Genomic DNA, 22196 nt, shown 5'->3' on the forward strand with positions numbered 1-22196 from the left:
CCTGCTCTCAGCACCTCATGTCCCAAAATAGCTCTGGCCCCTTCACAGCCCCTGCAGAAGACATCCTTCGCTCCATGATCTGTCCTCTACTGACTTGCCTTCACCACTATCCCCTATACTCTGGCATCACTACTAAGCACCTCCTTCCTCTTCCTCATCCAGCTGATGATATGTGACAGTGCTTTGCATAGCCCCACTCCCCTCTCTGACCACCCATCACAAACAGCAGCACTTCACACTCACAGTCCAAATATATCTTCACCAGCCACTCCCTACACCTTAGGGCGTATCTCCGCAGAAACGTGTTAACAGCCAGCACCTCCGCTGACAACTCTGCACCTTTCCTAACAGACTAAACATGTCCCTCTGCTAGTCATAACATGCCACACTGCGCCACCAATTGCCAAACAATCCCAGAGACCCTTCTCAAAATACCAACAACATGTGCCACCAAGTCCACAATATACTGAGAACGCATAGCACCAAGCCTACTCAAAAATAGGAAAGCCTGTTTTTGGAAACACATTTTTTGGATCTTTTTCTTCTAACAAACACCAATCCCATCGGGACTTAGACATCCTGAACATTTTTAACTCAACAGTCCCCTACCAGAGGCACCAGCCCAACAGATAAGTATGGCCAGGAATGGGCTGGGACTTAGGGTCTCTGCTCCCACTTCCGGGTAGTACCACTGCTGACACTTCAGTCTCCCATGATGCATTCACTGACACACTTCACTAGGAATTCCAGTTGGCAGCCCTGTCCCCTCACTGTCCAGATGAGCAGAATCACTGATACGATAGTTCCCAAAGATGTCAGGGGTAACACACTTTTTGTCACATCTAATGCAGGAGTCTGGGTCACACTCACCGAGTACAAGAGACTCAGGACTCCTGAGCCACTTCTCTGGGCACAGAGCAGAGGGTAGCAGCTTCTCGCCACTAATACTGGCTCTCTCAATCTTTCTTACCTACTTATACAAAGGACTCCTCACAGCTCCCTCACAGCCCAAAATGAGCATCCACCCTCTGTCCAGCCTGTCTTGGCAAAGCACCTCAGGAAAGGGGTGGTGCCAGTGAGGGGAAAAAATAAACACACGATCTACACACATACATAAGTGTGAAACACCCTTTAGTGGTAGACGGAGAGGTGCTGCTAGCTGAGCAGCCCAACTCCACATACAAACTCTCACTATGCCGTCTCCCAGAGTACCTGCCCTTCACCGGATATGCACCATCTCCTCTAGGAAGGGGGTTTTCATGCAGCCTGTGCAGAGCTGATCCATCCAGAGAGGAGCCTCGTGCTGCAGAGGGGTGCGGCGGGGGTAGAAGGTGAAGTTCACATCATAGTTCAGCAGGCAGCTGATGGATGCCATGTAGATATCGGAGAACCGCACCAGCCGTCGAGAGAAGTACGTGGGGTTGTGGAAGGTGCGGAAGATGCTTCCGAACTGGGGGTTGAACAGGTTCTTTGTCAGCGACCTGAGAAGAGAGAGTTGGTACTCTGTTGACTTGAGGTGCTCCTTATGCTCACTTTCTGCTCAATATGACCCACCGCTCAGGCTGTGCCATCTTTCTGCACAGCACCAGGCACTCCATGGCCTTGCAGGCTCTCGAGGGGACTCCCTGGTAAGATATGCTCATCAGCTTATCCTAAGGCAGCAGGACAGCAGCCTCAGTACCTGCAGCCCAAACCCCCTTGTTCCCCGCACAGGAGTCAACTCAGATAAACACTCCGTGCATCTCCAGCCCACTCACAAAAGCATAGTCAGGGATCACCCCAGGTACCCTCCCATCCAGGCCGCTAAGCAGGCCAGCCCCTGCAGAGTGAGACCATGATGAACAAACACAGTTTCCACCATATTATTTTACTTTTCCTCGTTAACATTCATGTTACAGTCAGGGACACACTTGCAAAGAGTACTGCTGGAGGTCCTGGCACTGCAGACAGCTTATTAACCCCTCTCAGCACAAGCTGACATCACCTCCCCTGGCCCACCCATGACCCATCCAGCTTCCCCAGCAGGAGATTGCACTGCTGCTTCCCTCCACAGACATGGGGTGCCAGCGAGGACCACATGCCTACAGCAGCAGTACCACTTTCCCCAAAACAGACAGATTGCAAGACAGATCTAGTGCAGGCCTGGGAGCCCCCAAGAGACCTCACAAGCAAGGAGGAAAACGCAGTTACCTGATCTCCTGACGCTCCTTCATCCACTCCAGCAATACCTGCTTTGACTCTGCATCCTGATACATCTGCAAAGACAACAGCAGAACACACCGTGTTTCATCAGTCCCGCGAGCCATACCTTAGCTCCCCCCAGATTCCACTGTCACTCACAACCTCCCCATACCCATAGCACCGGATCCATTTGAGGAGAATGAGATGCTCTTTGAGAACATAAGCAAGATGGTACATGCTCTTATTCCCAGGCCAAGCTCAAATCTCAGGCTCAGAAGGGGAAGACATATTACCTGCTCCACTCAGACAGGTGCTGTTTACCTGCATTCTTTCCAGCAGTCCCGTCAGAGCCTGCTGCCAGGTCAGGGAGTGCATGTACTGTTCGGTGTTTATGATACGAATCTCCGTCTCCAGTTCAGGGACTATGGCTCCAGTCCTCCAGCCATGACGCAGCATGAGGTCCTAGAGGTCAGAGGGAGAAAACAACCAAGAGTTCAAGACAAAAACCGAAAGCCAAACACAACTGCATTTCCTAGAAGAGTGGTCTGTTCACATTACAGATTCCCAGGGGACATCCTAATGGCACATCCTGGGTCATGCTCATTACATTTACCTGGCTACACCTGCTCCTCAGCATCAACTGAGAAGAACCACAGCGCTGCCTCACACTGCTCTCCTGCCACAACACCTAACTATCTCGCACTGCTTCTTCCCACTTGGCACTTCCACTAACAAGCTTGCCTCCATCCTTGCTGGAACCCTGCTCCTTCCGCCCTTCAGCTTTTCCCACAAAGGCTCTCTCCCTTCACACATTCTGGATGATCCAGGCTTTCCAGGTCTCAGGACAAAGATGCAGGTGTCTGGCAACATGTGCTATTACAATACATCCTCTATGAGTAACTGCCTAAAATCCTCAGAGTGGACACGGGCTCCCAAATCCTTCTGATGCACCATGGTGCACAAGACTTAAAGCCCTGTTGGGATCACATGGAAGCAGCATTGAGAGCAGAGACTTTGCTACTTACTGCAAGGTCACTGTAGAGATGGTCGCCAAAATAGAGTACCTTTGATCCACGCCAACCAGTCAGCCTTAGAAAATCAAAGAGATTACCCTGTAAGTAAAGGGAACACAGACAGGAATGTGGTTACCGGACAGATGCCTCTGTTCTCACTGGCCAGTACTAGGCAGCCACCTCAGCAGCACTGTCAGTGCAACTGAGTTCACAGCACGCTGTCATACTGCATGCAAACGCGCACCCTCATGAGATGTCAACCTGCTCATCCTCCCACCGTTCAAAACTACATGTTTTTAATCCTTCCCCACTTTCTTCCCATGTGACAACTCCCCTGTACATGCCACAGCCTTCCTCAGACATGCAGAGTCTACAGAAGCAAAAAAGAAGGGGAAAAACTCTTGTTATCCCAATAAGCAAGTAATGGGGGAGGAGTTCTGTACTCTACAGCACAGTAAGTCAAGGGAGAATTATATGAATTAAAAAGGACACCAAAAGAAGACAGTTTAGAGCCCAAAAATGAAAGATATCTCGATCAGAAAAGCCTAAGCAATTGACAGAAAAAAACCCAGGTGAAGCTTCTGGACTAGATGACAATGTTTTCACCTCATAGGATGCATCACGGACAAGGTGAGCACCATCATGCAAGGCTTTCCCACTCAAGGACGCTTAAGACTGCTCTAACATCACTGATTGATTACCATTCCAACCCAAAAGATTAAGAATACTCACTTATTCCCAGGAATTGCTCAACCAAGCCAAAAAAACAGGAGGCTTGGGCAGATTCACAAGTAAAACAAACCAAACCCCAAAGCACCTAGCTAAATTAGCACAGCAAAATAGCAGCTTGCAAGGCTTTCCAAACATCCGTCTGCATACAAAGGAGTCTTCAGGAACCCCCCTTTCACTCTCCACACAAATTTTCCACATGAGTCATGATGGAAACAAGACCCACTAGGAAAGCAAAACACCCTTTCAATACGAACGGACTGGACAGTGCCAGCACAAGCAATTGATGCAAACCTGCAAGCCACTCGACAACAAGCTATCCAGCCAGCACACTGTTTCTTTCCGTGCCAGGGAAGATCTAGCATGCCTAAGCAACAGCACCAACCCTGCAGTCAGGTACAAAACCTCTGTAATAAGACCTGCCTCTCTGAGCCCCTTTCAAAGCCACACCAGGAAGATGCCTGGCCAACAGTGCAAGCCAGCTCCCACAACAAATTGCAGCCCTGCATTTGGCAACTGCCAACATACCACGTACACGGATGCATTGCAAAGGATGCCCAGAGCCAGGACGCAGGGCCTCCCATTTCTGCAACAGGACCAAGGCTGCACAGATTTCTTAACAGCACAAAAACACAGGGCCAGGCAAGGTTTTGCCTATCTAGGACACAGTGAAAGCAGCACTGCTGCTGCTCACTTGAGGGTTGCTCAAGAAGCCGCCAGCAGAACAGGGAAACGGACCACAGCACTGGGAAGAGGATGCTTCCCTTGCTGTACTTGGGTCATCTCGAACAGCAGTGGGCTTGCTGATCAGGAAACCCATGCTTGGACCTCAGCTGGGCCTCAGATCTGCTATATGAGCTCCTGGAACCAGCTCTCCCTTTCATCTCTATTTCTGCATCTTCTCCTCTGAGATCACAGGTTAGGAAGGAAGGGGAGTACACACACGCCACACACAGAAAACACTATGTCTGTCGGGAAGCAGGGAGAAAACACTCCAGATTAGAGGACCATCATTTAACTTCCCAGTCTTCAAAACTGATCCCTGAGGTCCCATGCATATGGGATACCCACAGCACAACTGATAAACAGCTATGCTTCAGGAGAGAGAAATGAGTCAGCTCTGGACCCTGTAGCAACAAAGCTAGCACAAGGTCTACTGCCTCTAAAGCTTGCCAGAAAGAAGCATAATGTGGCACTCCAAGACTATGAATGCTGAAGAGATGGTGCACTATGACCAGGATACACCCTCTGTCACATCCCACAAACCAGTTGGGCAAAAGCCTTGATGCAGTTGGAGGAACATGATCACGAGGAAGAACTGGAGAGGATCTCAAAATCCCATCCATCCCTTTTCCTTCCCTCGTCTTTCCCCTTCCCAAGTGCAGCATAGTTTGATTGAGCAACAAGACGCAGGTGGCCAAGAACAAGATTTAATTCAGCACCATACTATTAAACTCAATGGCTGAGGTGCACCTTCTTCCCCAGCGGAACTGGTAACCCCTGAGTAAAGTTTGCCCATGGCAGGGATGCTTTGTTTGAGCTCTGCTCGCATGTTTCCCAGCTTCTAGCCATTGGCACAGGGTGGGACATGAGTAAAGTGCTTTGACTGACCCACTGGACAGGTCAGAGGCTTCCCAGCAGTGCTACTCAAGGACATGACCTACTGTTCTACTGCAGGTCAGGTCCCAGCTATTTGACCGTGACCTCACTAACAATTTCCTCCCATGGGATCCCACAGCTCACATAACCAAGAACAAACCGTCCTAAAGCAAGAGGCACATGTACTCAGCAGACAGACCAGCTGTAAGAGGAACACCCTGAAGCAGCAGGCTCCCAGAGTAACAGCCCATCCTTCGGACATGCTTCACTTTCAGGAAGGGAAGAGAGGCTTTTTATCCTATTTGATTACCTTTATTTCTTCATTCCTTCCTCCACAAGCCACTCCAGCACAAAACCTCTCCTAGCTTACGAAGACCATTCCTTTCTAAGAAACTAAGACCGTGCTACCAACAATCTTTTCCTGTACAAAAACCTCCATCTTTATAGAAAGGGACAGTGAAAAGAGGTCAAGGCAACTACTCAAGAGCATGGAGCACAAAGCCCTGCCCCTTCTCCCTACCTTACAGAGGATGGTTTGGAGTGAGGTGTCAAAGAAAGACCTTTGCACACCCATCACGTTTCAGAGGGGTCTGCCTTCTTACCCTCAATGAGCACAGCTCTGGCAGCCAGTCCAAGACAAAGGTTTCAGGTCTGGGATGTCCGGAGAGCTAAGGGAAATGTGCAGCTATTGGCCATACTGGGCCATACAGCTCCTTAGGTCTCTAGCTGACTGTACACTTGAGCAAATGGGGTACACTGGGCCTGATCCCTGCTCCACACGTGGAGGATGTTCCCTGGCTGCTGCTTCTCACACACAAAGGGCAGCAGCAGGAAAAAGCCTGGCCTCACTGAGACAGCTCAGCAAAGGTCTTTTGGGGCAAAAAGGCAAGCACCCAACACCACAGGCTACCTCGCCCTGCCCTTTCCCCTCTTGCCCCTACCCGAAGAATCCTCCAACTCTAATGCCAAACCCAACTGAGATGGGAGGAATTCATCACTCCAGCTACACACCTTTCTGCAGCTTCACCCACACATGAGGCTGCACAGGAAACCATTTCAGAGCTGCAGACAAAAGGTTTCCCTACCAGGCAGCTGTCATACCTCATTCCAGCTCTGCCTCCTGTGATTGTAATAAGCTGTGATTTCTAGGAGAGCAGCCTTTTCTACATCCAGCCTGAGATGTACCTGACTGTTCTTGGAGGTGAGTTCATCACATGCTGACAGTCAACACAGCCCCTGGCAGGGCTTTCTGATATACAAAAAGATATCCTGATATCCTAATGCTGACATCCCAGCAGAAGCTTAAGGACTTTCCAGAGACACACAAATCCCAAGTTTATTGCTCCACCAAGCAATGCCAAGAGACAAACTGAAAATATTTGTGGGGATAATACCACACTGGGCCAGCATGAACTTTCTGCCCACGAGCAGAGGGCACCTCCTGTTCCCACTGGCCAGCACAAGCACTCTTTTCAGTGATTTCTGTTTTTCAATTTTCACACATCAGTGTCAAACATCTACAAGTGATCTGCAGAAAAAAAACAGTCTGCAGACTGTTCCCTCAGTCTGATTTTCCTGTTTTTCTGTTATCTCCAGGCTTTTCCAATGACTCCCAAAACATGCATCTTACAAGTACACACCGCTTCAGACTCTTGCTTCATATACCTTATGCACCCAGGTCATTTTCACTTTACCTCTTTGTAGATCTTTCCTTTCTCCAGCTGGCTTATTTTGTCCCACTGCAGTGAGCCTTTATCATCCAGTTTTCGAAAAGGTCTGGAAAAAAAGGGGGTGATGTCAACTTCTTTTGATTTTTGGCAATCATTACAGCAGCTATAACCCTCAAATCAGAAAACTTGTTCACCTATGTAACAACTCATAATAAAAGCATTATGTGAGAAGTGACCTTCTGCACTCTTTTCTCAGGGAAAGTCAGAGAGAGGAAAAAAATATTTTCAGTGTGTTTTCACTGACTATTTCACAACAATATCTGTAACAACTTTTCTTGCTTTTCAGATAGCAGGTTAAAAAAAAAAAGACTCCCTCTGAAAATGCTGTGGCGAAGAAGGTTTTGCTGTGAAACGCTTTCCGTCCCATTTCAGTCTGGCTTCTGCCCAGCGCTACAGGTTGTGGAATGTCTTAGTAGAATAGAGCAGCCTCTGGAGCAGATGGAGAACAGTCTCCATGATGATCTTGGCAGCTGACTCCTGTTGTTCTTGAGGGCTTGCCTTGTTACCTTCCACTTGGACAGAAGAAAAAATGAGGCTTAAGATTTCTGATCCCCATAGAGGTTTATGCTAGATGGGACCATTGCTTCCTCGTGGGGCAGGAGGTCCAAGCTGTGAGCTCCAAGACCAAAAGCTGTTCCTGCAGCAGGCAGTGGACGGTCTCATCCAGGAGAAATACTGCAGAATCCTGAGCTGCCATAGGACAGAGGGAACTCTGCCTTCCCCACCAGCTCTACAGTCTACCAGTCTATGCAAGAGACCTCTTAAATTATGAGTGGTCTCCAATGCACACCTGCATTTTCCCTCAGAAAAAGCACTCCACAGTTCACTACATCTCACCATCAAAAGGTTTTCCCCTCACCTTTGATCTATGTGCCCTGTCATTCCACTGGTTCATTACATGAGTGGACCTTAGGTACCAGGCAGCCATAAAGTTTTATCTCCTGCAGGGTTGGTGCATCATAGCTCCAGGCCACATTTGGAAGACACTTCCCCTCACATCCCATGCAGAAAACCTTTAAAACCTTTACCAGGTTCAAATGGACCTTCACGGGACACTACACACATTTACTCAGTTTTCAGAACAAGCCAAAAGGCTCCCTGTAACAGGCAGTGCATCCTTTCTCCCTGCTTTGCACCAAGCCCACTTCTCAGACTTGAGGTTCCCACAAGATCAGTAAAGCTCAGTTTCTTCTTCTTGACATTTTCCAGGCTGAAATGAAACTCCATTACCACTGCATCACTGCAGGTGGTAAGAGGGAAATAAACACCTGAGATAGCAGTTGAAGCCATTCAGTGAGGAAAACCACTTCCCTGTGGCATGGACAACAGGATTATCGTGCAGAAAATGGCTGGTAAACTAGTCCCTTACAGAACTCTACATTTTCCAGAAGTGGCTTCAATATTTTTTTATCTGCAATAGTAGAGTCATATTACATATGCTGGCTACCTATCCCTTCTATGATGCTCCTGTCAAATTTCAGTCACAAAATAGCAACTGTCCTCAGAGCACAAAATGATACCTGATTTTTCTCCCCTTCAACTTTGGTGACTAACATCTACAATCATGTCAGAGCAAAACACCTTCTCCTAGTCAGTGAACACAGATATGTGACAGATTCCACAACAGCTCAGATAACAAACAGTCAGACAAACTGCACTCATAGCATAACTGTGTTCTGCTTTGCCTTCGCTTTCTGAGAAAATCCAGAGCATTATAACCAATATTATCTGGCCTTCCCTATGTAACGATGTTCTGAAATACTGCTAGGCCATAGATGCAAGGGCTCTCCGAAGTTCAGGACCACCGGCACTTAAGTGCGTCTCATGCAACGTACATAGGCCAATCTTAGGAATGGAGCAATTGCATTACTAATGCCTAGAACTGACCGGGTGTTTCTTTTCCAACAGTCAGCACAGATAGAATAAGCCATTTCATAGCCTTATTCCTAATTATGCTAGTGGCCTTGAAGGTGGGGGAAGAAAATACACAAAGAAGGACAGAATACAATAATTCCTGGTCAGTCATGAATAGAGGTAACAAAGCAGACAAATCCCCAAAGCCAATAATCCAAAGAACAAAGCAAAGACAACAGTTTGCCTATGAGCTAGTCTCTTGGCGGCTCCTACTTACCACAAAACTCAGTCATTATGTACAAAGGCTTCCAAAGCTGCTAATTACAAGACAGCATATGTACAGTAACTAAAATAAACCAGTTATTTTCTGTGGGTAACAGGAAAAGGAAAGATTCTGGCACGCTCTCCAGACCTAGTGCCAAGAAACAGTCAGCTCTCATACATACCATTCCGCTTCTCTGGTCTTTTCCATTTTCCTTCTAAAGATTTAAGTACATAATTAATACCTCTGAAAATCAAAGTTAATCCCAGGCCATGACAAAACAGTTGAGACTAGAGATGGCCAATTTTAGAAACATAATTTCTGCTTGGCACTGCCCATGTTATTCCTAGCCTGGTAGGTTTGTCTTGGCCAAGATATCTCCTCAGAGAGTACCCTTGACAGAGCTGGATGCGCTGTGGAGCTAGATTATGCTTAGAAAAACACTACTTTTCTGAAAGGTAAAAGGAACTGTTTAATCCAGAGAAAGGGCCTAAAACCTCAGGCCCATCTGCAGTAGTGTATCATTATCCTGGGACACATACTTCCGCCGATCAGTAAAGAAGTTGGGCTTGTCAGCTTGTACAATGACCATGTCAAATAAATCCCGCCAGTTCTTGCCAACCATGTGTTTCATTCCTTTGTCCCTACAGGCAAAAAAACAGAAGAGTTAACGCATCCAGCAATCTCTTTCGATGTACGTGACCTATCACTGCATCTTTACCACAGTCAGCCCTAAAACAATTCTTCCAACGCTGACTGATTGGGTAGAGGATTGCTGTGGTACTCTGACCATTTCAAGCTGTCCCTCCCTTTCTCCTGCTACCATGGGAAGTCCAGAAAAGCCTGTACTTCTGTGACACAGCACAAGCTACTGGAGGTAATATGAAGTAGTGGCTCAGTAATATTGTGGCCAGCCACAGCCTCATAGCTTCCTCAAACAGCCAGAGTCACTGGTGTAAAGAGAGCTGTGGGGCTCACGATTCACCACAACCAGCTCCCAAAAAGCAGTCTCATCATTACTGCCACAGGAACTTCCAGTATACAACTTTCAAATGCTCATGTGAGAGACTGCACTGCAATGCACTTGTTGTGCCGTGGTGACCCATCAATGCACAATAACAATACTCACACAAAGCTAAAAGGACTGTTTGTAATGAGGAAGAGTTTCTTGTTGTGGTTCACCAATCGGTTTAGGACAGCATAGATTTCATCCCCATGCAGAATATACTTTTCTGTATTGGAATAAAACAGACATCACTGATCAAGAAATTTTGGCGTAGGTCATGATCACATTTCGTTAAACCCAAACCAAACCTAAGCATCTATGTAACAGCAGTGCAAAAGCCTTGAGGCTCAGCTACACGCCATTCCCATCAGTCCCTTTCAGGCAGACTGGTAGTGAACCATCGTTGTGACAAAATAGCCTTCCTCATCCTAATCAACTCATCTAAAGGGAAGAGAAAGACTAAGTAACTGAAAAAGGCTGACAAGAAAGAGGGTTGATACCCAAATGTCACAGTGGACAGGCACAGTCACTCAAGGCTCTATTGCTACTAGGAGCTCTCACTTCTCTCAATGACCAGGAAACCTTCCCAGATGATGTCTTTGCATCTTCACATTATGCCAAGACAGACCATCACCCCTCACTTGCAGGCAGAAGGAAAAAGAAACACAAGCAATGAGGTAACTGTTTCCTCCATTAAAAAAGATCTTCCACCAGAACCTAGATATCATTTGGTTCCAAACGCCACTCTACCTCTTAGCTATCTTTAGGCATGACAGGACCCAGTATCTCATTAATTTCTTTGTCTACCTGACTCCTGTGACTGAGTGCAGAACCTACATAGCCATCTTATGTAGCACAGCAAGACATAAAAATGGATTCGGGACCAGAGCTCCACTTAACTCACCCAGATCTTTTTCAATCCATTTGTACATCACTCCTTTCACATGCACATCTTTAATAGCATCCTGAAGAAAAGGAAGGAAAAAATAAAGTTTCAGTTTGACATATAGCATTCCTGCTTCCCAGCACACAAGCCTACTGCAACCACTGAGGAACATACAGTAACGACACATCCCCTCTTCTTGCTGAATGAAGAAAAGCTACATTAACACCAAGCAGAGGACCTTGTAGAATGAGGCTCACCACCATGCCAAAAAAAAGAATGCAGTGGCTATATTAGCTTAGCTGATACAGTAAAAGGGGAGGAAAAAACCTCAAAATCTAGCCAAGCAAGAATAATTTCTGTCCCACTCCTGGAAACCAGGATATGTTAACACATTGCTGTCACAGTAATCAAGACGGTGTAATTCCAAAACTGGTTACTGCCATAAAACCTTGGTGGTCCAGACATTTCTGTCTGGCTTTTCTTCCTCTCTAGGCTTGGGGAAGCTCTACTAAATGTGACTCAGAAAATGGGAGTGTGGCTGAGGTGAAAGGCAGCAGAGAGGTGAGCATCTGTGATTCCACTACAGCTCCCACTAGCCAAGACAGGCTGCAACAGCAGGCCCTGAGATAGCTAATGGACATGGACAGAACAGAAGGTTCCATTAGGAGTGCTGGTGGGCTTATCTGCGAAAACAACACGGCCCGCTTTTCAAGCAGGAGGCAAAATAAAACCGATTATTGTCAAGGGCATCCAGCATCCTCTATCTTCCATCCAAGAGGCAAAGATCCAAAACTCTTTTGGAGATCTCCAGCTAGGATTCTTCACAAGTTTCCATCGAAAGAGACGATATGCCAGATACAGAAACCCATTTCCAGAACAGAAACATGTTTTGTAGTATGTACATATGCTTTAGGGGTACCATTTTCACCCATGACAGTTTAGACAGAAGAACAAATGGTGCCTTTCCTCAGGATTAAATCACTTTTACATTACGTGCACTCCTTCAAAAGTCACCTTTTCAGAGAAGACTCACACATTCACCACTCACATTGCTCCAGAGATTGCATACAACATACAGTTATATTTGCACCCAGTGCAACACAGTAACCTAGTCTCACTGCAGTGGTGATAGCTGTGGTGAAAAAATCATGATCATCTCAAAATCGTTTCCTTCCAAACTGAGAGAGAAGCATTTACAGCTTAGATGGGAGACAAAGATGGAGGAGGGACCTTTTCAAAACAAACAGAGTTTTAGGAGTCTGTTTCCACCATTTGGTGGATGATGAACAGGCAGAGGTCACAGCTCATTTACTGAGAGACTACTGTATTGGGCTAAGTGACCAAACAAAAAGCAAAAGCACTAGCAAGAAAACAACTTAATTTTGACCAGCCCTGGCACTAAAAGCAAGCAATGTTTTTGATTTCTGTCAAAATTACCTTTGCAGCACAGAAAGAGATTCCGGTCTGCTCCTTCCCTAAATAAAAAACCAAAATACTCCACAAAAACAAAAATAAAAAAATCCCCAAACAAAAAAAGAAAATGGGGGAAAAGTAACTTTTCTGCAGGCGAAATCTTGATAGCCTAGGGAGCTCCAAACAGGGCTCAAAAACTTCCCCGAAGGAAGGCATGGTAAACTGCATGCGCTTGCTGTCAAATATGAAGCAGCCAAACTGGTGCAACAGGATGACACAGTTTACATGTCCGCTTCAAACCTTCACCACTGCCTCAGGGCCCGCGCTTTTGACTCAGTGCCGCGTCACTAACACTCAGGCTGCTCTCAAACACATAGCAATCAGGATTACCACTGACAGTGTCAGACAGTATCGAGTATAGCCATGACTTACCCACTGGGAGTCTGTGTTGTAATAACAGTTTGGCATACACGAGTCCTCTTGGGAAACCTGTCTGTGTAGGCACAGAAGGATATCTGTGCTCATGTCCACAAACCATTTCTCTGCACTTGCATTGCTATTCTGAGAAGGCATAGCTCTATCGAGCACTGCAAAGGGATGAGTTTGCAAAAATGATCATTATCCTCATTGTACAGAAAAAGCAAGAACTATTCTGATAAAAGTGTAGGACAGTCTCCTGCCACTGCTCCAATACGGATTTCAAGCATTGGCATGGATTTTCCGTCACACCTCATTTCTCTGCCTACCTCAGTCACTCCTCAGGAATAACTACATTCCTCAGCAAAGGATGCAAAGAGAAATGCCAGGATTAGCACTCAGGAGACTGAGGTCTTGAGTATACCGTTTGCTCTGTACTGAGGTACACACTAGGCAATAGCAAACACCCCTCTGCTCTCAAGATTTCATCTAGGATCAAGACCATTTTGATCTCAAAAGAAAGGTGAGGAAACACTCTTGACACAAGACCTCTGAAGTCAGCTGTATCTCCTCTTCCCATTTCCCCTGCCCCCAAGGGAAAATCAGCTGGTACACTCTTATCAAGCACTAACAGAAGGCCAAAACCTAAGCTCTAATCCTTGGCTGTGGCAAAGCTGACAGGGTGAATCCTTATCACCAAAAAGGCAGCATACATGTAACAACATTTCTGTCACAAGACGATTGACTGCATATGTACAGGTCACTACCAGAGGATGACCACTGAATTCCCATAAGGTACATATCAAAACCCCCTTTCCATACAGAAAGGGCTGTCGTTTGCTTTTGCTACCAGGAAAGATATATCATCCGTTAATACATCCAGGATGGCAATCTTGAGTACTTCCTTCTTGCCTATAACATTGAGAAATAAAACAGCACCCCCAACAGTGTTGATAATCCAATACCACTCTTTCAAACACCTGGAGGCTGGAGGGCACAATTAGTCTTGGAATAACTGCCTTTTGAAAACCACAGTCATGCACAGGAAAACATCCCAACAGGACCAGACTGCTTTCCAAACACAAAGGAAAGGAGTGAATTCCCAGAGTAGGCAAGGGGAAGTACTTCACTACACTCGCTGTAGAAAGCAAACTGCTTGGTTCATGGTCAATGCATGGTCCTGCAGGAAAACATAGTGCTTGGAAGTCTACAGAACTGGAAAACGTTTACACAAGCTTTGTGACATGCTTGCTGGGGAAGGATCTTTGAGCTAACTGGCCTGCAAGAGATACGTAGAGCAAACACCAACTTTGCAGTGTAGACAGAGACCCAATACGCCCTGAAAACACAGCTTTGAATATTCCCTGATAATGCCCTTATCAAAAGAGACAACAGTTATCATATTAAACTACTCACGAACAGCACCTTAGGTTGAAGTACTACAGAGCTCACCTGTGCTAACAAGTTGAAGAACTCACAAATTTGATGTGAGCTACTGGGCAGTTGACATTTTACTCACAGATATATCCTTGTAAAGATGGACCTGGTCAAACTCAATGCCGTGAGTTATGAAGTAATCAATGACTGAAGAGAGCAGCGTCATTTCAGGAAGAGAAAAAATGTCCATAAATTGCTTAAGTGAAGGACCCTGGAAAGCAAAAAATGAAGAAGATGCATTAAACAAAAATGCTATACAACAACAAACCCACATCACTCACGACTGTTGGGAAGTCATTCCAGGCTAACAAAAAGAACAAGGCTGATGTGGGAAACCCCCGCCACTCAGCAGCTGGCCCTCTCTTCTCTGCCAAAGTACTAACCTAATGCATTAACACTTCTTGATAAGAGAGAGGCTTCTCCTTCACAGAAATCATTAAACAAATCCAGTATTATTAACACCATACGGCAGGGATGGAAGAAGCAGAGTCAGTCCCAGAACACTAACTTTTACTCCAGCTCCATGTCCTTTGCTTCCCACTCAGCCTCCTGCCATTACTATAGGGTGCCAAAAGGCAATGCTCCACTACAGACGTAGCCATAATCCCTTGCTGGAGATGCCTCATTGCTCATCCAGACAAGGCTGTGATTTTAGAGGCACTGACATCAAAGCTGCCCTAACCATGTTCCAGTGAGGTTTCAGAGTAACGCAAGAATCACTTCAACAAGCAGTTTACCAACAGCAATCTGCCCGATGCTGGGCCGCTATGGAAAAACACTGAGTGGCCACATGCCAAAAAAGAAGAAACAGAGAGCGAGTAAGAAAGTTCACACGCGTGTGTGTGTGCATGTGTGTGTGGACTTCAGCCTACTTTAGAACTAGCTAGCAATCAAGTGGAAATGGAGAATTTAAACTCTGATCAAGTAATAACTCACCTTGCATTAGGCAAGGCTGCAGCTCTCCATCCATTTCTAGTTTCATTGCCTATCAATCACAAATCTTTCAGGATATCCTCAGCCAAATTTGGCTCCAGACTGCCCATCCAATAAAAAAAAAACTTGTTTATTCAGTAGGTACTACTTGTCTACAGAACTATGGTGAGTCTTGCTGGAGAACTGAAGCTGAAATCAATCATTTTATCCTTCATCATTCAAGTGCCAGATCAGCCAAGGGAAGTTATTTAAACCTGGCACACGAAAAGCAATTTGGGAAATACTCAGGCCTCTCAAAGTACCCCATTACATGAAGCAAACCCAGTCAAGTCATGCCTGCGCACTTGAGCTTTGAGCTAAACCTTGGCAATTCATGACTGACTTTGACAAAGTCGCAACTCCCTAGGATAATACTGGCATATTAGAAGGCATTTATTACAGCTACATGAAAAACAAACATGAAGGCAGCATCCAAGAAATCACAGAAGGTACACATGGTTGAGCTGACAGCGGGCACATGCTGCCTAATGCCAAATATTCGCAGCTGCTGCGTCAGGATGTAACAACAGTAACATCGCCCATTTAGTTGGTCTTGCAAGGATAGAACAAGAGACTAGCCTTCTTTGTGCAGTAGTACTCGAACATAATACTGGGACAACACAAATTCAGGTAAGAAAGAAGATGTAAAAAGGCAAAGAAGTAACAAACAACATTTTGCCTGCAGTCTGTCACCAAAAAATGCTGTCAGAAGGGATGTTGCTCTCCCGAGGATTATACAGTTTACATCAATCCCGCACAGGACAGCTTGACTTACAGCAGAAGAGAATACAATGCACACCCACTGGTTTGGGCCATTGTGGGCTGCTTAGCAATATTTGATAAATCCTTTCAACAGATTCCTGTCTACTTTGATGTACGACTGGTAGGGGGAATGCTTCTTTCAACAGAAAGTGCAAAACTTCCAGGAAACAGCCAACTGTTTTTTCCCCATCCCTGTTCAGGGACTCTGGGAAAGGAGCAAGCGGGGCACACAGAAAGGCAGTTTCTATTGAAATCACAAGGTATAGGATTTAGTAGAGCAGAGCAGTGACCTGTTCCCACCTTTCAAGACAGTAAGTGCAGAGAAGACAGCCAGGTGTTAGATGCTTACAGCAAAGACTTACCCCCTAGTTTGTTAAGACTCTGATTTCATTATTCTGCTATCATCCTACAAGGCAAGTCTGGCTTCTCCCCCTCCCATTATCAGCCTCAACTTCCCTACAGCAGACAGATCAGCACAAATCACAATGAAAACCAGACCCATAAATATAAAAAGAATGCCTCATACAGTTTTTCCACAACACCCACAAATTATCCATCTTCACTACAAGCCAGTACTAATCACACCAGCAGACGAAGCACTAGCTGTATTGTCTAATCCTAGGCAAGATCTGCGCCTACGTGCTGCAGGTGTTTCGATGTCAGTAGCTGTCCACACATTCCTGCCAACAAAGGATCAAGAAAAGCCTTAGGGGAGAATATTTACACTCTTTGACTACATCAGTCCTACTTGTTTTGTGCCATGGTGCCTGAAACCACTGGCTTGGCAGATCCTCCTGCTGCCCACACACAGGCAGCACTCAGACTAACAAGGGAAGGGTCAAAGATCCTTAATAAAGCCTCACCACAGCGATTGCACTGCAACTGCTCACACCAAGAACCACCCGAACTTCGATGCTTTCCCACTACGCGTCAGCGGCACAGACCGAGCAGGCACTGCTGGATCCTGACCTCTGGGGATGTACACTTCCCCCTTCTCTTCGGGAACCGCCTGTTTGCTCATGGGCTTCATTGTGTCTTTACGGAGACAGACTCCCTCTCAAAGGATAAACTGCTATCCTTACTTCCATGGCCAAATGTTGTGACATTTTTCAATACCCAAGGTTATTTTGAAATAACCGAGTAAAGATATCAAATCCAGGAAGGAAGTGGATAGACTTCAGTAGGTGCTATTTTGCTCTATGAAGTGACCTATTCATAATACGGTTCTCTAGAGAACAGACAACTTGCACACAAAAGGCTGTTGAAATACAGTTTTCTTCCATTTTCCTTCTACAACTACTTTTAAACCTGAAACCTGCAGTGCCAAATTGGCCCCCTGAAGCATGACAAAACTCCCTCCCGTCCTCGCACAGGGAGAGTACACTAAATAAGGATGCAAAGAAATGCTCGACTCAGTAGGCTATGGAACATGAGTTAGGGCAGGGTATTTTCCAGATGATAATCCCGCTCAACCGCAAGTGTCCATTGGCTCTTTCACCATCCGCTCCAATAAAACCAGGCCAATATAAACCATTTGACAAAGTCTTATATGACTCTGTCAGGTACTAACTACAAGTCAGAAGAAAACACCTGAGGTAATTGCTATAACATCCAAAAATAAGCACAGAAAGGCACCTTAGCATGAGCCTCTGCTCCTACAACAGGCCACAAATCAGAGCAGATTTCATGCTTACATTTGTTAAAAAAGAAAGGTTGCGTTATCCCACATTTGCTAGGAGTAAGAAGAGTTGTGCAGCAGGGACCAATCAAGTGCAGTTTACACACAGACATCAAATTCTAAACAGAAATATCCCAAACTTCAAACAACACTGATCTATAAACAGCGTATTTATGTACCCAGAAGGCAATTGGTCAGATTAATTGTTCCCAAGAAAAATACAGAATTCAGAATGTGACCTTTTTGGGGACTTCACACTGTCCGCTCAAAGAGTAGCGGCAGAGGAAACCTGCCCTTTTCCTTCCATTCCAGCTTCTTTTAAGGCAACTAAACTTACAAAGGACTAGAAACAAAGCAAGTCCAGGGGGGAAGTGATGTGAATCCCTGCTTGCCCACAACACCACGCTAAGCACTTGAGGAAGAAAAATCCCGAACCTCCTCAGTCCAGGCAACCAAATGACTTCTACATCTCCTCCAGCCCTTTACCATGACAGTTACTTTCCTGCCTCAAAAAAGTATTCATGGATGCCAGCCCTACAAACAGTGAGGACTGTGGGGGAGATCATTTTCATAAAGGAAAAGCACACACACACACACCCCTCCCTGCAGACACCAGAGCTGCAAGCTGTCCAGCTGCTCAGCTCTAGGCCAACAGCCCTGTTGTTTAGGAATGCTTCACCCATAGGATAGCGCTTTCACATGCTAAACTACTAAATAACCTCTGGGGCAAATTCTCACTAGAACAAAATACAGATTGCAGTTCACTAGGTACTATGCCTTTCCGAGTCAAAGGAAGTCATTTACACGCTCATACAATTCACTTTGTTTTCCTAGCTGGTAAAAGAGACTCTGCATCACAGCATTGAAGGGCTTACCTTGCCATAGAAGTCACTCATCTGGTACAGGGGGATGTGCTGTGTACCACCGTACAGTTCAATTACCTCTTCATCAGGCACTGGTTTGAGCCCTCTAAACACAAAAATAGTATGTCAATAATCACTAGACCCCACAGAGCTACCAACTGTAGAGAAAGAGCAGATGGGATGAACAGGATCCTTTCTAAAATTCAGATACTTCTGGCACAAGAGAGAGTGCAAGAGAGTTTGACTCTGTTCTGTCATTCTAAAAGTTCACATAAAATCTTCTCTGAGACATTTTTCAGATACCTTGTTTGTTCCTTCAAGATGATTGAGGAGCTTTTTCTCCATTCCAGCACAGAGTTCAGTACAGAGGTTTCCCTCTGCATGCTGTCAGTCTCTCAAGGGGACTGCCCCTCAAATAGGCCCCATGATCTGATTCTGGTAGCACTGGGTAACTACAGTTTTGGAAAGGTTGTTTCTACAAGTTACATTGCTATTAAATCCAAAGATGTAGGAAAAGAGCTTCCTAATTTTTCTCAAGATTCTTCATACATGAACAAATTATTTTTTCCTTCCTATTCAGTTCTCCTAAGTAAGAAAAATCCTTTGCTAGCAGATCATTCCACATAGATCACTCTTTCATCCAAAACACTGCAATTATGATATGGCTACAAGCTATACCATTCACGAACACTAGGTTTTCTGACAGCTGCCAGTTTTCCTCTTGCACAATTTTTGGATGTAGCAACTATTTACTCAACCAGTCAGCAACTTTCCCTTTCTCCTTACTTATTCTATCAAGGTACTGAGAAGTTAAAAGTTACCTAAGTTTTGCTCGAAAGCAAAGGACACTTTAGGAAAAGGACACTTCAGGAAGGACACTTAAAAATGTAACTTTAGGAAAAAAAGGTTTAAATGAGTTTTCCCTAATAATCTCTTTATGAAGCTGCACTGAAATATGTGGTAGGACCAGAGAATCATAAAAAAACAGCACTCAAAGAAGTCAATTCCCTCAGATTATGAAACTCCCTTTTTAATATTCTTAGGATGTTTTCTGTAACTGAAGCTTAACAGTAAAGGGCAGAGTTAAAGAAAAAATCCACTGGCTTCCATGCTCAGGAAATATAACACAGTATTTTTCAGGAGCTTTGCTATAGATATGTATGAATAACTACTTATGCACCAACTGCACATCACATAGGGGCAGGGTGTTCTCCCAGTGTCCAGTCCCACAACTTTTTGGACACAGTCTGTGGAAACAGTCTCTTTGCTTTGCACTGTTTCAGCCAGTAATTCCAATCCACACCCAGTTCTCTTTGCAGAATAACAGAAGAGAAGAAAAATAGGTCAAGCTAGGCCTTAAACTAAGCCCAGATTCTGACATGCCACTACTTTACTGACATACCTGCACTGCTTTAAACTTTTATTTGCACATCGAGATCACTCTCCTCTTAGCTTTGTGACACAGCAAAGCATACCACTGTTGGGACACACTGTTGCCTTGAGAAGACTGGCCTGTACGTAGACCATGGATGGAGGAGTTCTTTCCTAGCTTACAGCTTACTCAAAGATGTTAACCCAGACTTGCTGTAGCTGCAATCCTGACACCAAGCAGAGTGCATGATTGGATGTGTCATTAACCATTACAAAAATCTCCAGCTCTTTCCACCCACACTTGGCTTGAAACTCTTGAGAAAAGTTAACTCTCTGCAATTATACGTAAGGTAAGCACTTGAAGCAAGTGGAAACAGGATAAGCCAGACAAGATTGCACTCAGCTTAAAAAAAAAAAAAAAAAAAAAAAAAAAAAGGAAGTCATGAACCTACATTCAAATATAGCAATCCACCTTTTGTATATGGGCATTTAAAAAATGACTTGCAAAACTGACAGACCTATATGCTGTCCCCAACTGGACATAATGGAAAGCATCGATCTTCATCAGAAGACTCTGTGAAGAAGGAAAAATATTTACTGACATGTTAGGTGGGCTTAACACTTAAAGTTTATTTAAGATTCAAGTTCCAAGCAAATGACAGTAAGAAAATAAAACTCAACATAAACAACACACAACTATCTATTTTAAGCTGCATTTATCCCTAAATCCCTATCTGCCTTTACACACGCCTGTCCACACTGTGAGTTTTTATAAGGCCCTCTGGCCAAAAAATCACCTTACCATGAGTTGAAATATCCCTGCCTGTTACACTCCAAAGTGGGCAGGAATGCAGTTGAAAAAGAAACAGATAGGACAACATTTCTGTGACTCAGACAATCTTCTGTTATCTCCCTTCGAAAAGCACAAACATTCCAAAGGAGCTTCTGTGTGCACAAGAGATCTATATGCAGTCACGTTTATCTTAAGCACAACTAAGGAGACAAGTTTTGGCTTTGAGTGCAGCTACGCCTAGTCATTTTCTTTATGCAGGAGCCCTCCCCTTCACTACTTCTTCCTCTCCTCAACACACATTTAAGCTAAGTTCATAAGGAGACCAGGCCAGTAACATTAGAGCTTTGTCACAGCTTTTGTATCAGACTCTCTATTCATGAGTCATCCCTTCCCTTTTCCCCATCCATCATTCAGAAGCCATAATAGAAGTTCTGTACCACACAGAAAGCAGCTTCACACTAGATCTAGTATTGCTCTACAAATCAAATGAGGACACAGCATCAAAACTATTTGTCCCTTTCCTACCACAATGCAAGGTAATTGATTCCACAGAGCGAGCACTCACATTTTTGCATCTCTATACCACGTAAGCGTAGCTTGTTACACTCTGAGCAGATTTCCCACGACTTTGTGAGAGGGTGCGAGCAAATAATGCTCAAAGATTTACTTGATAGGCAGTAGCCAGGCAGTAGCCAGTTTTTTGTGCGTTTTGGAAAATCTGATCCTGAGAACAGATGGTTCTCATCCTCCACTCACTCAAAGGGCACTTTGCTTGGCTACGCTAGTACCTTCGTGTTCCTCTGATATTTTAGTCAGAGATTTACACAAAAATAACAACTTCAGTTTCTCTTAGATTAAATTATTTTGCAAAACCAGAGGTCTACTCTCATGAATGGTCTTGTTGCCTTGCTGTCACCTCAGCAAGAACAGAAGACATGAGAAATCTCTATAAAGCTTTTCCTTTCTCTCTTTTTTTCCTTACTAGAGAGTAGTATAAACTCTCTAGCCTGTACTGCCTACTTCCCTGAATTTGCTCAAAGCTCTCCATAACCAAGCTCCTGGCTCTACAACTCCCAGATGACTGCCTGGCTGCAGCAGACAGCATGACATTACCGGCCATTAAGCTTTTATAGAATTGTTTCAAAGAACTGAAAAAGGGTTAAAACAAATGCTTGCATTTTGCTTGCCTGTGCTCCTAGGTATGCATCTCAAGTAGCCTGGATCTTTTTC

At 45.0% G+C, this 22196-nt stretch overlaps 1 protein-coding gene across 1 annotated transcript in view; it reads right to left on the reverse strand.

Moving 5' to 3' along the window:
- Positions 1 to 1114: 1114 nt before the first annotated feature.
- NT5DC2 (5'-nucleotidase domain containing 2) overlaps positions 1115 to 22196 on the reverse strand; it is a 30820-nt gene continuing 9738 nt past the window's right edge. Inside the window, exons 4-14 of the mRNA XM_085302512.1 lie at positions 20692 to 20747; positions 18815 to 18908; positions 14610 to 14738; positions 11279 to 11339; positions 10498 to 10600; positions 9911 to 10012; positions 7217 to 7298; positions 3207 to 3293; positions 2503 to 2643; positions 2191 to 2255; positions 1115 to 1481 (exon numbers count right to left, since the gene is read on the reverse strand). Of these exons, the coding sequence (XP_085158638.1) occupies positions 1220 to 1481; positions 2191 to 2255; positions 2503 to 2643; positions 3207 to 3293; positions 7217 to 7298; positions 9911 to 10012; positions 10498 to 10600; positions 11279 to 11339; positions 14610 to 14738; positions 18815 to 18908; positions 20692 to 20747 (1182 nt within the window). The 3' untranslated portion in view covers positions 1115 to 1219. The remainder of the gene's footprint in view (positions 1482 to 2190; positions 2256 to 2502; positions 2644 to 3206; positions 3294 to 7216; positions 7299 to 9910; positions 10013 to 10497; positions 10601 to 11278; positions 11340 to 14609; positions 14739 to 18814; positions 18909 to 20691; positions 20748 to 22196) is intronic.

This window comes from Rhea americana, unplaced genomic scaffold (genome assembly GCF_003343005.1).
Source record: "Rhea americana isolate MKP2758 unplaced genomic scaffold, rheAme1 scaffold_19, whole genome shotgun sequence".
In the NCBI taxonomy this organism is placed as follows: domain Eukaryota; kingdom Metazoa; phylum Chordata; class Aves; order Rheiformes; family Rheidae; genus Rhea; species Rhea americana.